Source organism: Heteronotia binoei, chromosome 9 (genome assembly GCF_032191835.1).
Source record: "Heteronotia binoei isolate CCM8104 ecotype False Entrance Well chromosome 9, APGP_CSIRO_Hbin_v1, whole genome shotgun sequence".
NCBI lineage: Eukaryota > Metazoa > Chordata > Lepidosauria > Squamata > Gekkonidae > Heteronotia > Heteronotia binoei.
Window position 1 is genome coordinate 119193277 of NC_083231.1, and position 15957 is coordinate 119209233.

General features: G+C 49.6%; 1 protein-coding gene across 1 annotated transcript in view; it reads right to left on the reverse strand.

Annotated features, from left to right (window-relative positions):
- DNAAF9 (dynein axonemal assembly factor 9) overlaps window positions 1–15957 on the reverse strand; it is a 186789-nt gene that overhangs the window by 130122 nt on the left and 40710 nt on the right. Inside the window, 2 exon segments of the mRNA XM_060247199.1 lie at window positions 10121–10245; window positions 12492–12611. Coding sequence (XP_060103182.1) covers window positions 10121–10245; window positions 12492–12611 — 245 coding nt within the window.

Sequence of the window (15957 nt, forward strand, 5' to 3'; positions counted from 1 at the left end):
ATAAACCTTTTACTCTTTGAATATGAAAACTGATGAGTTGAGGTCAGTAACTGGCAGAACCTTCCAAAAGGGTTTCCAGCGTCATGCCCACTGTCCTGGTGCCCGTAGAGTGTTTTTAGAAAGTGGGTGGGCCCAGCTGGAGCTTTTGCCCAGGAAGGCTTCTGATTGGCTGTGCATATTTTTTTTTTAAATGTTGCTTTCACAGCAGCTGCCACCACAGCACAAGGATCTTCACTGCGGGACTGAAGGTAAGCCAGGCTAGTCATTCTGTGGCTGCGTCCGCTACACTGCGCTTAAATCCTGAGGGTGGACCTAGAGGGTTGAGTAGAGGAGCAGAGCAGCCAACGTGAAGAAGAAGACTGCAGATTTATACCCCGCCCCTCTCTCTGAATCAGAGACTCAGAGCGGCCTGCAATCTCCTAGATCTTCCTCCCCCACGACAGACACCCTGGGAGGTGGGTGGGGCTGAGTGGGCTCTCACAGCAGCTGCCCTTCCAAGAACAACTCTTACGAGAGCTATGGCTAACCCAAGGCCATCCCAGCAGCTGCAAGCGGAGGAGTGGGGAATCAAACCCAGTTCTCACTGGTAAGAGTCTGCACACTTAACCACTACACCAAACAGGCTCTCAACACCAAACCACTACACCGAACATGCCCAAGCCAATACCACTGTGTGCTCACTCTCCGGCAGCATAACTAAAGGAGTAGCTTCGTCTGGCTGTAAAAGAGGCATCACTCAATTGCTGGATTATCCAGACAAGCAAGACTAATCTAGTGGCAAAGCATGCGCAAGCACTAAGACGGTGGTTTCCTGGCACTTCGAAGTGCTGACAAATCTCTCCGTTAATGAACTTGGCTCCGATAAATCATTTTCGATTCAGATGCACTAAACTTCAAAGGGAAAGTTGCTTTGTTTAATTTGATTCCATCAAATCTCCCTTCTTCAATGTCAAACGCGGTCATGAGAAGAACGAGTCCCACGATCCAGCGGTTCCTCTACACGCCCCTGGAGCTCCGTATGCAGAGGTTTCCCATCCTCTTCTGTGAGCCACAGAATCTTCTTAACATACAGCTGCTGAATCCTATGTGTGCGCATGAAGTATCGTGCAATTGTTCCCTCTCAAAAAGGCTACCAGACAGTCTCCAACCAAAATTAAGCTGAATTATTCTCAAGATTATGTTAACCTCTAGCACGGGGTGTCAAACATGCGGCCCGGGGGCCGGATCAGGCCCCAAGAGGAGCCTATTAGGCCCTTGAGCGACTGGCTCTTATGTGCTTCCTTCTCCCTCTCTGTTGCCTCCTTCTGCATCACAGCTTGCTTTACCAGGCTTGCGCAATCGCACAGCAGAGCTACAGAGCAAAACCTCTGTTTTCTCCATTGGCTGAGGCTCCTCCCTTGGGGAAGAAGGGGTGGGGAGGCAGAGCTTGCTTTGCCAGGCTTGCTCAATCGCACAGCAGAGCTACAGAGCAAAACCTTCATTGGTTGAGGCTCCTCCCCCTCCTGGTCCCCTGGGGAGGGAGGGAAAGAGCCAGAGCTTCCTTTGCCCAGTTCCCTGGATCCCATGGGAGGGATTCAAAGAAAGCACCTTTAAGACCAGAAAGTGCTAGTGTTTTAAGTATGTTTTATTTTAAGCACTTTTTTAAAGTCATGTTTGTCTGTGTCCTTTAAAAAGTTTATATATCTGCTGCCTAATCTTAAACAGGTACACACACGGCCCAGCCCGACAAGGTCTCATTTAGGTCAGATCTGGCCCTCATAACAAATGAGTTCGACACCCTTGCTCTAGTGGCTGTATACAGCAACTTTTACCATAGAACGCGACGAAGTCCAAAAACTTAGGAGACAGGCTCTGAAAGCTGTTGAGTTCTCATGACCAGATGTTCTAAGTCTTGCTATCGCAGAATCTAATCCTAACCTATCTGAAGAAGTGAGCATGCACACAAAAGTTTATACTCGGAATTAAACGTCGTTGGTTTTAAGCATGCCTCCGGACTCAAACTTTGTTCTGCAGCTTCAACATGGCTGCACGTCTGAACCTAACCACTTCAGTTTCCCATAATTTCCTTAAAAAGCAAAGGTAGTGTGGCATTTAAATAAACACAGAGGTAACTTGGGTTGTCAGCACACAAAAAAGCTAACCGCTAACCCTAGTCTAACTTCACCCAAAATTGTTTCCTAATTCCATTATTGCTTTTTAAAAGCTCTGGTTTTAATTGAATATTGGAGCCAACACCAGAAAGGCCCTGGTTAGGTTTTGGACAGAAAACCACGACAGAAGTCCAGGGTAGCCATGCAGAAGCAGGCAGTGCAAACCACCTCTGTTCCTCTCTTGCTTTGAAAACCCACTGGGGTTAAGAACATAAGCCATGTTGGATCAGGCCAGTGGCCCATCCAGTCCAACACTCTGTGTCACATAAGAGAAGCCATGTTGGAGCAGGCCAGTGGCCCATCCAGTCCAACACTCTGTGTCACATAAGAACATAAGAGAAGCCATGTTGGAGCAGGCCAGTGGCCCATCCAGTCCAACATTCTGTGTCACATAAGAACATAAGAGAAGCCATGTTGGAGCAGGCCAGTGGCCCATCCAGTCCAACACTCTGTGTCACATAAAAACATAAGAGAAGCCATGTCGGAGCAGGCCAATGGCCCATCCAGTCCAGCACTCTGTGTCACATAAGAACATAAGAGAAGCCATGTCGGATCAGGCCAATGGCCCATCCAGTCCAGCACTCTGTGTCACATAAGAACATAAGAGAAGCCATGTTGGATCAGGCCAGTGGCCCATCCAGTCCAACACTCTGTGTCACATAAGAACATCAGAGAAGCCCTGTTGGATCAGGCCAATGGCCCATCCAGTCCAACACTCTGTGTCACATAAGAACATAAGAGAAGCCATGTTGGAGCAGGCCAATGATCCATCCAGTCGAGCACTCTGTGTCACATAAGAACATAAGAGAAGCCATGTCGGATCAGGCCAATGGCCCATCCAGTCCAGCAGTCTTTGTCACATAAGAACATAAGAGAAGCCATGTTGGATCAGACCAATGGCCCATCCAGTCCAACACTCTGTGTCACATAAGAACATAAGAGAAGCCGTGTTGGATCAGGCCAATGGTCCATCCAGTCCAACACTCTGTATCACACTGTGGCCAAAAAAACCCAGGTGCCAAAGTCCATCATTAGAGCCGGGACACTAGAAGCCCTCCCACTGTGCCCCCCAAGCACCAAGAACACAGAGCATCACTGCCCCAGGGAGAGAGTTCCAACAATACGCTGCAGTTTATAGCCACTAATGGACCTCTGCTCCAGATGTTTATCCAATCCCCTCTTGAAGCTTGCAGCCGCTGCCACCACCTCCTGTGGCAGTGAATTCCATGTGTTAATCACCCTTTGGGTGAAGAAGGACTTCCTTTTATCCGTTCTAACTCGACCGCTCAGCAGTTTCCATGAATGTCCACGAGCTCTCGTATTGTGAGAAAGGGAGAAAAGGACTTCTTCCTCTACCTTCTCTATCCCGTGCATAATCCTGTAAACCTCTTTGCCGTAAGTCAATTGTGACTGGATGGTACTTAATTACCGTGCTGACCTGGACGGCCCAGGTTAGCCTGATTTCATCAAATCTAGGCAGCTGGGCAGGGTCGCCCCCACCCCCCGGTTAGTACTCAGATGGGAGACCACCAAGGAAGTCCAGAGGCAGTCACCTCTGACCGTCACAGGCCTTGAAAACCCCACGGCATCGCCACGAATGAGCTGCGACATGACCACGAGAAAAGGGAGGGAAGCAACAGGCTGGGAAGCGAATTAATCTTCCATCGCTCGAACAAGCAATGAGATGAACTGAATGCACGGAGAGGAGACACGATGATTCAAACGTTGCTAAAGAGCCAGGCACCACAATGTAATTTCTAGGCGCCGCAGTGACCTGGGACTTCTTGAGCCCTGCCTAAGAGTACTAATGAGCTGGAAAGATACCCAACTGTTTTATCCCGGGCGGAGAACGCTCGCTTCGCTACACGCTAGGGCTTTCTCCTGGCAGGTTCAGTTACTTTAATTCAGGGGTTTCCCAAAGGAACACACCAGGGAGTTTTGATGTAGCCATCAAGACAGCGGCACGTTCCGCTAGCTTCCGACCTTATCTGCAGTCGCTGGGCTCATTTAGGGCATCACCTGGAGCCCAATTTAAGAACCACGAGGCGGGCATCGGATACAGCTGAGCAGGCCTCAGTTGCGGCAGGAGTTCACAGAAGCGGAGCTCTGGAACCTCTGAATTTTATAGTGCTCTTTCTTCCCCCCCGCCCACAAACCCCAACAATACTCGCTTCTGGGCTCCATTGTTCAACACACACACACACACACACGGTGAGAATTTTGCTCTAAGATTTGACAAACTCTCTAATAATTCCCTCCACAAAAAATGAGAAAACAGCCAAAACACATCAAGCAGACAGATGGAAACCTTCATTGTGCCACTACGGCCACGTAGGAGAAAGTCATTTTAAAAAGTATGATGGGAGTAAGGTTTTATTATGGCAATTATAATTCAGAAAGCACTTTAAGGTAGATGCTGAGCTGATATACTTTAGCACACCTTTTGGCGATGCCAGGGGGTGTGTGGCATATGCAAATCAGCTCTGGCACTTCTTTTTGGAGAGCCAGTTTAGCGTAGTGGTGAAATGTGCAGACTCTTCTCTGGGAGCACAGGGTTTGATTCCCCACTCCTCCACTTGCACCTGCTGGAACGGCCTTGGGTCAGCCATAGTTCTGGCAGAGATGTTCTTGAAAGGGCAGCTGCTGTGAGAGCCCAGCCCCACCCACCTCACAGGGTGTCTGTTGTGGGGGAGGAAGGGAAAGGAGATTGTGAGCCGCTCTGAGACTCTTCGGAGTGGAGGGCGGGATATAAATCCAATATCATCTTCTTCTTTTTCTATTAACTGACCCCTGCAGCTAAGACAATCTAACGTTACCTCTCTCCATTGCTGACCTAAGAGTAGCATAGAATCATAGAGTTGGAAGGGACCTCTAAGGTCATCTAGTCCAACCCCCTGCACAATGCAGGAAACCCACAAACACTTCCCCAGTCCTCAAACAAAAAAGTTTCAAGGGGAAATTGCAATCTGAGGTTGCAGAACTTAAATTAATTCACAAGTTCAGAGCGATGGACCTCACCCCAGGGCTAAACAGGAACGCGAGATTCTTACCCAAAGAGAACTTTGGCGCTTGAAAGCTTATATCCTGGAACGCCTGTTGGCCTCCTAAGTTGCTACCAGACACAAATCGACTGATTTCCCACTCACACCTTCTTCTCAGTGCGGCTTCCTTCCGATTTCATACTATCTGTCCCGGGGCTGCAAGGGTCAGTGTTTTCGCGCGGCAAACATAAACTGGGTTTTAGAGGTTTCTGTTTCCTGCACGAAAATGTCGACGTTACCTGCAGCCCCGGAGCAGATAGTATGAAATCGGAAGGAAGCCCCGCTGAGAAGAGAAGATGATGATGATACTGGATTTATATCCCGCCCTCCACTCCGAAGAGTCTCAGAGCGGCTCACAATCTCCTTTACCTCCCTACCTCCCCACCCCCCACAAGAGACACCCTGTGAGGTAGATGAAGATATTGGATTTATATCCCGCACTCCGCTCCGAAGAGTCTCAGAGCGGCTCACAATCTCCTTTCCCTTCCTCCCCCACAACAGAAACCCTGTGAGGTAGATAAAGATATCGGATTTATATCCCGCCCTCCACTCCGAAGAGTCTCAGAGCGGCTCACAAACTCCTTTACCTTACTCCCCCACAACAGAAACCCTGTGAGGTAGATAAAGATATCGGGTTTATATCCCGCCCTCCACTCCGAAGAGTCTCAGAGCAGCTCACAAACTCCTTTACCTTACTCCCCCACAACAGACACCCTGTGAGGTAGATGAAGATATCGGATTTATATTCCGCCCTCCACTCCGAAGAGTCTCAGAGCGGCTCACAACCTCCTTTCCCTTCCTCCCCCACAACAGACACCCTGTGAGGTAGATGAAGATATTGGATTTATATCCTGCCCTCCACTCCGAAGAGACTCAGAGCGGCTCACAATCTCCTTTACCTTCCTCCCACAACAGACACCCTGTGAGGTAGATGAAGATATCAGTTTTCTATCCCGCCCTCCACTCCAAAGAGTCTCAGAGCGGCTCACAACCTCCTTTCCCTTCCTCCCCCACAACACACACCCTGTGAGGTAGATGAAGATATTGGATTTATATCCCGCCCTCCACTCCGAAGAGTCTCAGAGCGGCTCACAAACTCCTTTACCTTACTCCCCCACAACAGACACCCTGTGAGGTAGATGAAGATATCGGATTTATATCCCGCCCTCCACTCCGAAGAGTATCAGAGCGGCTCACAACCTCCTTTCCCTTCCTCCCCCACAACACACACCCTGTGAGGTAGATGAAGATATTGGATTTATATCCTGCCCTCCACTCCGAAGAGTCTCAGAGCGGCTCACAATCTCCTTTACCTTTCTCCCCCACAACAGACACCCTGTGAGGTAGATGAAGATATCAGATTTCTATCCCGCCCTCCACTCCAAAGAGTCTCAGAGCGGCTCACAACCTCCTTTCCCTTCCTCCCCCACAACACACACCCTGTGAGGTAGATGAAGATATTGGATTTATATCCCGCCCTCCACTCCGAAGAGTCTCAGAGCGGCTCACAAACTCCTTTACCTTACTCCCCCACAACAGACACCCTGTGAGGTAGATGAAGATATCGGATTTATATCCCGCCCTCCACTCCGAAGAGTCTCAGAGCGGCTCACAACCTCCTTTCCCTTCCTCCCCCACAACACACACCCTGTGAGGTAGATGAAGATATTGGATTTATATCCTGCCCTCCACTCCGAAGAGTCTCAGAGCGGCTCACAATCTCCTTTACCTTTCTCCCCCACAACAGACACCCTGTGAGGTAGATGAAGATATCAGATTTCTATCCCGCCCTCCACTCCAAAGAGTCTCAGAGCGGCTCACAACCTCCTTTCCCTTCCTCCCCCACAACACACACCCTGTGAGGTAGATGAAGATATTGGATTTATATCCCGCCCTCCACTCCGAAGAGTCTCAGAGCGGCTCACAATCTCCTTTCCCTTCCTCCCCCACAACACACACCCTGTGAGGTAGATGAAGATATTGGATTTATATCTTGCCCTCCACTCCGAAGAGTCTCAGAGCAGCTCACAATCTCCTTTCCCTTCCTCCCCCACAACAGACACCCTGTGAGGTAGATAAAGATATTGGATTTATATCCCGCCCTCCACTCCAAAGAGTCTCAGAGCGGCTCACAATCTCCTTTACCCCCACAACAGACACCCTGTGAGGTGGGTGGGGCTGGAGAGGGCTCTCACAGCTGCTGCCCTTTCAAGGACAACCTCTGCCAGAGCTATGGCTGACCCAAGGCCATTCCAGCAGCTGCAAGGGGAGGAGTGGGGAATCAAACCCGGTTCTCCCAGATAAGAGAGCTCTGGCTGACCCAAGGCCATTCCAGCAGGTGCAAGTGGAGGAGTGGGGAATCAACACCGGTTCTCCCAGATAAGAGTCCACACACTTAACCACGACACCAAGCTGAAACCACTACACCAAGAGGCACATGAGAGAGGCGTAAGGTGAGTGGGAAATTGGCCTAGATGTTTTACTATGGATCAACACAGCTAGCCTATGAACCCGCCTCTCTGTTCAGTGTTTGTTATTCTCACAAGCAGCGCGTGTCGCAACAGGTACTAACTTAGGACTTGACATGCCTTGTTTTTAACGAACACTGCGACGTAATGATATCAAGCAGATCCAAGTCACAATCATGTGATAAAAGCCGAAGCAAGCACGCGTGGGATCGGGCCAAGGCAAGCTTTCTTTGATTTGCTTTGTAGCAGAGAAGACGGCAAATGTGGCATTTGCTGCCAGATGATGTCAGGGGAGGGACGATGGCTCAGTGGCAGAGCATCTGCTTGGTAAGCAGAAGGTCCCAGGTTCAATCCCCGGCATCTCCAACTAAAGAGGGTCCAGGCAAATAGGCATGAAAAACCTCAGCTGGAGACACTGGAGAGACATGAATGGGGCTGTGGCTCAGCGGTAGAGCATCTGCTTGGTAAGCAGAAGGTCCCAGGTTCAATCCCCGGCATCTCCAACTAAAGAGGGTCCAGGCAGATAGGCGTGAAAAACCTCAGCTGGAGACACTGGAGAGACATTAATGGGGCTGTGGCTTAGCGGCAGAGCATCTGCTTGGTAAGCAGAAGGTCCCAGGTTCAATCCCCGGCATCCCCAACTAAAGAGGGTCCAGGCAAATAGGCATGAAAAACCTCAGCTGGAGACACTGGAGAGACATGAATGGGGCTGTGGCTCAGCGGTAGAGCATCTGCTTGGTAAGCAGAAGGTCCCAGGTTCAATCCCCGGCATCTCCAACTAAAAGGGTCCAGGCAAGTAGGTGTGAAAAACCTCAGCTGGAGACCCTGGAGAGCCGCTGCCAGTCAGGTGAGGGATGGTGGCTCAGTGGTCGAGCATCTGCTTGGTAAGCAGAAGGTCCCAGGTTCAATCCCTGGCATCTCCAACTATAAAAGGGTCCAGGCAAACAGGTGTGAAAAACCTGGAGACCCTGGAGAGCCGCTGCCAGTCTGAGACCCTGGAGACCCTGGAGAGCCGCTGCCAGTCTGAGAAGACAATACTGACTTTGATGGTCCCAAGAGGGTCTGATTCAGTAGAAAGCAGCTTCATGTGTTCATGTGGCATTTGCTGTCAGATGATGTAGTGACGGCCACGGGCACAGATGGCTTTACAAGGGAATTAGTCAAGATTCGTGGAGGACGGGACTATCAGTGGCTACCAGCCATGGTGACCAACTATGGGGAATCTCCACGTTCGGAGGCAGTCAGCCTCTGAATCCCAGAGTCGAAAAGCAACCTCAGTAGAGAGCTTCAGCCTCTATGCCCTGCTGTCGGGCATCTGGAGGGAATGGCCGGCAAGTGAGTGGGACAGGACGCTGGACTCGATGGACTATTTGTCTGATCCAGCAGGCTCTTTTCATGTTCTTAACGCAAGGGGAAGGCTTCAACCCCCACGTCCTGTTGTTGGCCTCTAGAGCAGGGATGTCAAAGTCATTTGTTATGAGGGCCGGATGTGACATAAATGAGACCTTGCTGAGCCAGGCCATGTGACGCCAGGTGGTGGAGATAAAAATTGTATAAAGGGCACGGGCAAACACATTTTTTAAAAAAATAAAACATGCTTGAAAGACTGCAATTTATTTAACAGTTGCTGATAATTGACACCTCTCGCTCTGAATTACTGCATCAAAATTTGCAGACAGTGTCTGTGCTGTAGCAATCTTGAATATGCTGTCCAGGTGTTGTTCAGGTGCATGTCTGTAAGTTGCAAACCTACTTTTGATAATTTTATAAAGGGCACGGACAAACACATTTTTAAAAAAAAAAAAACATGCTTAAAAGACCGCAATATTTTGTTGATTTAACAGTTGCTGACAACTGACACCTCTCACTCTGAATTACTGCATCAAAATTTGCAGACAGTGTCTGTGCTGTAGCAATCTTGAATATGCTGTTCAGGTGTTGTTCAGGTGCATGTCTGTAAGTTGCAAACCTACTTTTGATTACAGAAATCTCGTGGTCAATGCTCTGAGCCTGACCTGGGGAAAACACAAAGTGGCTGGGCATTGCAAGCTTTTGCACTTCATGTGCTTGTCAGCCAATGGAGAAAACAGAGGCTTTGCTCTGTAGCTCTTATGCGATTAAGCAAGCCTGGCAAAGCAAATTGTGATGCAAAAGGAAGCAAGAGAGAAGGAAGCAGATGACAGTGAGATGTTCATGGGCCTGATACAAGTCATCTGGGAGCCTGATCCTGCCCCTCAGGCCACATGTTTGACACCCCTGCTCCAGAGGCCACTGCATAAGATAGAATGCTGGACTTGATGGATTATTGGTCTGATCCAGCAGGGCTCTTGTTTTCTTACATTCTTAGGATAACAGCAACAGCACATCCATCCCCAAAGCCCAGGTCTCTCACAGGAAACCGGAACTGTCCCCGCCCCAATTCCTTTCCGAGATGCGTCCCGTTCGCTGCGCCTTCACTCACCTCGCTTTCTGTCAGGCAATGAAAATGCAAGTTTCTCCAAACAGCTACGTAGGGCAACAGGTAGCTGTAGTTGACGGGATTGCAGTAAAGATGGACGCTGTCTGGCTTTATTAATAGGATCACGTCTACAAAAAAACCCAAAACAGCAAGAGATCAGAATTTCAGAGAACGGCGGCCAATCCAAAACGACAGCAACTTCACTTTCATTTGATATGGGCTCTTTTGTTCCAAAGTATCAACACACTGAACTTTCCAATACACCTCTTTAGGTGGGGCGTGTGTGTGTGTGTGAATGAGAGAAGAAAAAGAAGATATTGGATTTATATCCCGCCCTCCACTCCGAAGAGTCTCAGAGTGGCTCACAATCTCCTTTACCTCCCCCACCCCCCCACAACAGACACCCTGTGAGGTAGATGAAGAAATTGGATTTATATCCTGCCCTCCACTCCGAAGAGTCTCAGAGCGGCTCACAATCTCCTTTACCTTCCTCCCCCACAACAGACACCCTGTGAGGTAGATGAAGATATTGGATTTATATCCCGCCCTCCACTCAATTGTCTCAGAGCGGCTCACAATCTACTTTACCTTCCTCCCCAACAACAGACACCCTGTGAGGGAGATGAAGATATTGGATTTATATCCCGCCCTCCACTCCGAAGAGTCTCAGAGCGGCTCACAATCTCCTTTACCTTCCTCCCCCACAACAGACACCCTGTGAGGTGTGTGGGGCTGAGGGAGCTCTGAGAGAAACTGCCCTTTCAAGGACAACTCCTGCGATAGCTGTGGCTGACCCAAGGCCATTCAAGCAAGTGCAAGAGGAGTGGGGAATTAAACGCGGTTCTCCCAGATAAGAGTCTGCCCACTTAACCACTACACCAAACTGGCTCTCCTAGAGAGACAGAGAATAGACAGAATGACAAAGAACACTGTCCCGCCCAGCCCGGGACGGGACTCGGGTGGGAGACCCTCCCCGCAACGCTCCCCAACGCCACCCCCAACAAGCCCAAGAAGAACAGGGAGCAGAACGCCGCTGTCGCAGGAGCCCACCAGCCCAGGCGGCCATCACGCCAGGCCCAGGGCCCGCTGGGAGGGGCACAGCCCCTCCCCAGCCAGCAGCGAACAGGGAGCCGAGCCGTTGCAGCAGCCCCCGGGGGAGAAACGCCCAGGAGACACCTTCCCATGGCATCAAGGCTTGGGGGGGCGGGGCCAGAAGGGGGGCCCTACGAGGGAGGGGGAACCCCTCGGACAGAATAAAAGGAGGCCACTCAGAGAGGTTGAGGAGGAAGCAGGCTGCTGCTGACAGAGGGCTACCAACTCAGAAAGAGGGACTGGAGCTCAAAGAACAGCTGGGAAGGAGAGGCCGTGGGTGGCGTAACCCAGCCTCCTTCCGGTTCTGAGACCTCTGGCCTACGGGAGAGGGACCCCAGGAGCAAGGGCCCAGCCGGGGCGACAGCAGCATCAGGAACCCCGAAGGAGCATCAGGGGTGTGACAAACACAAAGAAAGGGTCATTTTGGCTCAGGAGCTTTTCCCAAAGAGGGAGAGGACAAAACCACCCACAAAAGGTGTATATCGTAACATTAGAAAGCCATACTTGAGGTAGGGGTGAGGTAGGCGGGGCTGACAGAGATCTCACAAACGCTGCCCTTTCAAGGACAACTCTGTGAGAGAGCTCTGGCTGACCCAAGGCCATTCCAGCAGGGGCAAGTGGAGGAGTGGGGAATCAAACCCGCTTCTCCCAGATAGGAGTCTGCACACTTCACCGCTGCACCAAACTGGCTCCAAGTGGAAAAGATTGCCACTGGGTTCCACATGGACATTACAGAGCAGGGGTGGCCAAACTTGCTTAAAGTAAGAACCGCATAGAATAAATGTCAGATGTTTGAGAGCCGCAAGGCATGAATGTCAGAGGGAGGGAGGAAGGAAGGAAAGAAGGAGAGGGAGGTGGAATGAAAGCAACTTTAAGTGCATTCAATTTGGTCTGAATGTTGGTCTGAAGAGCCAGTTTGGTGTAGTGGTTAAGTGCGTGGACTCTCGTCTGGGAGAACCGGGTTCGATTCCCCACTCCTCCACTTGCACCTGCTAGCATGGCCTTGGGTCAGCCATAGCTCTGGCAGAGGTTGTCCTTGAAAGGGCAGCTGCTGTAAGAGTCCTTTCAGCCCCACCCAGCTCACAGGGTGTCCTGTTGTGGAGGAGGAAGGTAAAGGAGATCGTGAGCCGCTCTGAGACTCTTGAGATTCAGAGTGGAGGGCAGGATACAAATCCAATATCTTCTTCTATTCTCCGCAACCTGTTTTGTGCACACAGTGAGAAATTCAAAGAAAGCACTGAAATAAGTCATCCGTTCAGAACCGTACACAGTGCACACTCACCATCCAAGACTTCTTCAGGAAACCCCGACTTTTCAAACTCGTTGTTGTTCTGGTTATAGAAGCCAAAGAGAAGATAGTTTGCCAGTTCCCGGCAGCCTTCATTGTATCGGCTATCAATTCCTACAGAAGAGAACACACAGTGAGACTTGGAAGAGAAAGAATGTGCTGAAATCGCTTGTCAAAATATCAGGACAGCCAATAGAAAAGAGCAAGAGTCTGGCCCTGTGGACCTCCTGATGGCCCCTGGGTTTACGCCACTGTGTCACAAGGAACTCTGGACTGGATGGGCCACTGACCTGATCCAAAATAGCTTCTCTGCATTTTGGGTGCTTGGAGGGCAACAGTGGGAGGGCTTCTGGAGTTCTGGCCCTGCTGGTGGACCTCCTGATGGTACTTGGGTTTTGGGTCACCGTGTGACACAGAATATTGAACTGGATGGGCCACTGGCCTGATCCAATGTAGCTTCTCTTATGTTCTTATGAGACACAGAGTGCTGGACTGGATGGGCCACTGGCCTGATCCAATGTAGCTTCTCTTATGTTCTTATGTGACACAGAGTGTTGGACTGGATGGGCCATTGGCCTGATCCAACAGGACTGTTCTTATGTGACAGAGTGTTGGACTGGATGGGCCATTGGCCTGATCCAACATGGCTTCTCTTATGTTCTTATGTGACACAGAGTGTTGGACTGGATGGGCCATTGGCCTGATCCAACAGGACTTCTCTTATGTTCGTATGAGACACAGAGTGTTGGACTGGATGGGCCACTGGCCTGATCCAACATGGCTTCTCTTATGTTCTTATGTGACACTCTTATGTTCTTATGTGACACAGAGCGTAGGTCTGGATGGGCCACTGGCCTGATCCAACAGGGCTTCTCTTGTATTGTTAACATCACAGATGCAGAACTCAGATTTCCAGAATGCCCAACCACCCACAGGCTCTCATGGAGGCACTACAGTCCCAAACTGACCAAGGCTCCCTATAAATATCATATCACTGATACCGGTCTTGAAGGGCAGCCTCACATGACGGTCACAGGAGTCCCACAACAGACAAATTTGGACATATGAAGCTGCCTTACACTGAATCAGACCCTTGGTCCATCAAAGTCAGTATTGTCTACTCAGACTGGCAGCGGCTCTCCAGGGTCTCAAGCTGAGGTTTTTCACACCTCTTTGCCTGGACCCTTTTTTGGAGATGCCAGGGATTGAACCTGGGACCTTCTGCTTCCCAAGCAGATGCTCTACCACTGAGCCACCGTCCCTCCCCTATTTGCGCCAGAAGGAGAGCAGAACAGGAAAACAGAACGGTACCAAGACAGCTTCTGAAAGGAGGAACTCAAGGCGTGGAGTTCATACAAGCATCAAAATACATATAAAGCATAAAAGAAGCAATTAAAACATTGGTTAGGAAGGAAGGACCACTGAGGGAATGCCAAAAGAAAGGGGGGAGGGGGGTGAGTCGTTTCCAAAGCTGTTGCCAAGTTCTGAGCTGCCTGCTATAGCATCCGAAATACCCATTTTACTGCTTCTCAGTTTTTAAGATTTTCTGTTTTAACTTAAAAGGAAGTCCTTCTTCCTCCAAAGGGTGATTAACATGTGGAATTCACTGCCACAGGAGGTGGTGGCGGCCACAAGCATAGCCACCTTCAAGAGGGGTTTAGATAAAAATATGGAGCAGAGGTCCATCAGTGGCTATTAGCCACAGTGTGTGTGTATGTATTCTGGCCACTGTGTGACACAGTGTTGGACTGGAGGGGCCATTGGCCTGATCCAACAGGGCTTCTCTTATGTTCTAATGTGACACAGAGTGTTGGACTGGATGGGCCATTGGCCTGATCCAACAGGGCTTCTCTTATGTTCTTATGTGACACAGAGTGTTGGACTGGATGGGCCATTGGCCTGATCCAACATGGCTTCTCTTATGTTCTTATGAGACACAGAATGTTGGACTGGATGGGCCATTGGCCTGATCCAACAGGGCTTCTCTTATGTTCTTATGTGACACAGAGTGTTGGACTGGATGGGCCATTGGCCTGATCCAACAGGGCTTCTCTTATGTTCTTATGTGACACAGAGTGTTGGACTGGAGGGGCCATTGGCCTGATCCAACATGGCTTCTCTTATGTTCGTATGTGACACAGTGTGTTGGACTGGATGGGCCACTGGCCTGATCCAACATGGCTTCTCTTGTGTTCTTATGTGACACAGAGTGTTGGACTGGAGCGGCCATTGGCCTGATCCAACATGGCTTCTCTTATGTTCTTATGTGACACAGAGTGTTGGACTGGAGGGGCCATTGGCCTGATCCAACAGGGCTTCTCTTATGTTCTTATGTAACTTGTGTCTTGATGTAAACTCTTAGACTGAAAGTATTAAGACAATTGCCCATCCTAATACTTATTATAGCATAGATTTTATCTTCGGTGCTGAAGCTTTTAAATTCTTGCTTTTTCACTTGGTCTGTGACCATAAATAAAACTGAACTAAACTGGGGGGAAAAAAAGTCTTCAAACACTAGTGGGAGATTGCAACAGAAGGAGAATTTATTTATTATTTGTTTACTTATTTATTACTTTACATTTCTATCCCGCCCTCTCCGCAAGCGGACTCAGGGCGGATAACAACATTCATTTTTACAGATTAAAACCAATAAAAATTACAATTTAAGACTATTTAAAAGATTTCATTACATGGTGCCGTATCTCTACAATATACTATAATATAAGCGGTGATCATATAAGTGCTCTATAATGATGTAGGGTGGCAGCTCTCTCCCGGTTAGGTCTCAAAGGTCTGTCGAAACAATTCGGTCTTACAGGCCCTGCGGAAAGCAGAGAGATCCCGGAGGGCCCTTATGGCCTCCGGGAGAGCATTCCACAATTCTGGTGCTGCCACCGAGAAGGCCCTAGCTCGCGTTGAACGCAACCTAGCCTCCTTTGGTTCAGGGATTGTCAATAGATTTTTTGTCCCTGAATGCAGGGGAACATGTGGGGAAAGGCGGTCCCGCAGATAGACAAGCCCCTGACCATAGGGCTGTGTATTTAAGGAAGGCTGTGTATTTAAGGAAAGGCTGTATATATTTATATCCACAGTAAAATTACCCTTCCTGCTGCTGCCTGGGAAGAATGGCCGCCACGCTTGGCGGAGCTGGTAAGGATTTCGTGGAAGCAATCCCTTTACGATGTTGTCTCATATGCTAAGCTGAAGGCAGCAGGCGGGCCAAGGTCAAGCAGGGAGAATCAGGGGATGCTCGAGGGAAGAGCTGCGGAGTGACAGATGGTACCCAAAACAGATACAGGAGGAGGAGATGAGAGCTTTCGGAAAGGATGCTTTCCTTCGACTCATCCCCCACTCCCCACTTAAAAATCTTGCCTCAATAAAGAATCGAGAGATGAGTCTTTGTTTAAAAGTGTTAATTTTTAAGGCCTGGAAGCTGGTTTCCTTGGGATCTCAGATCTGC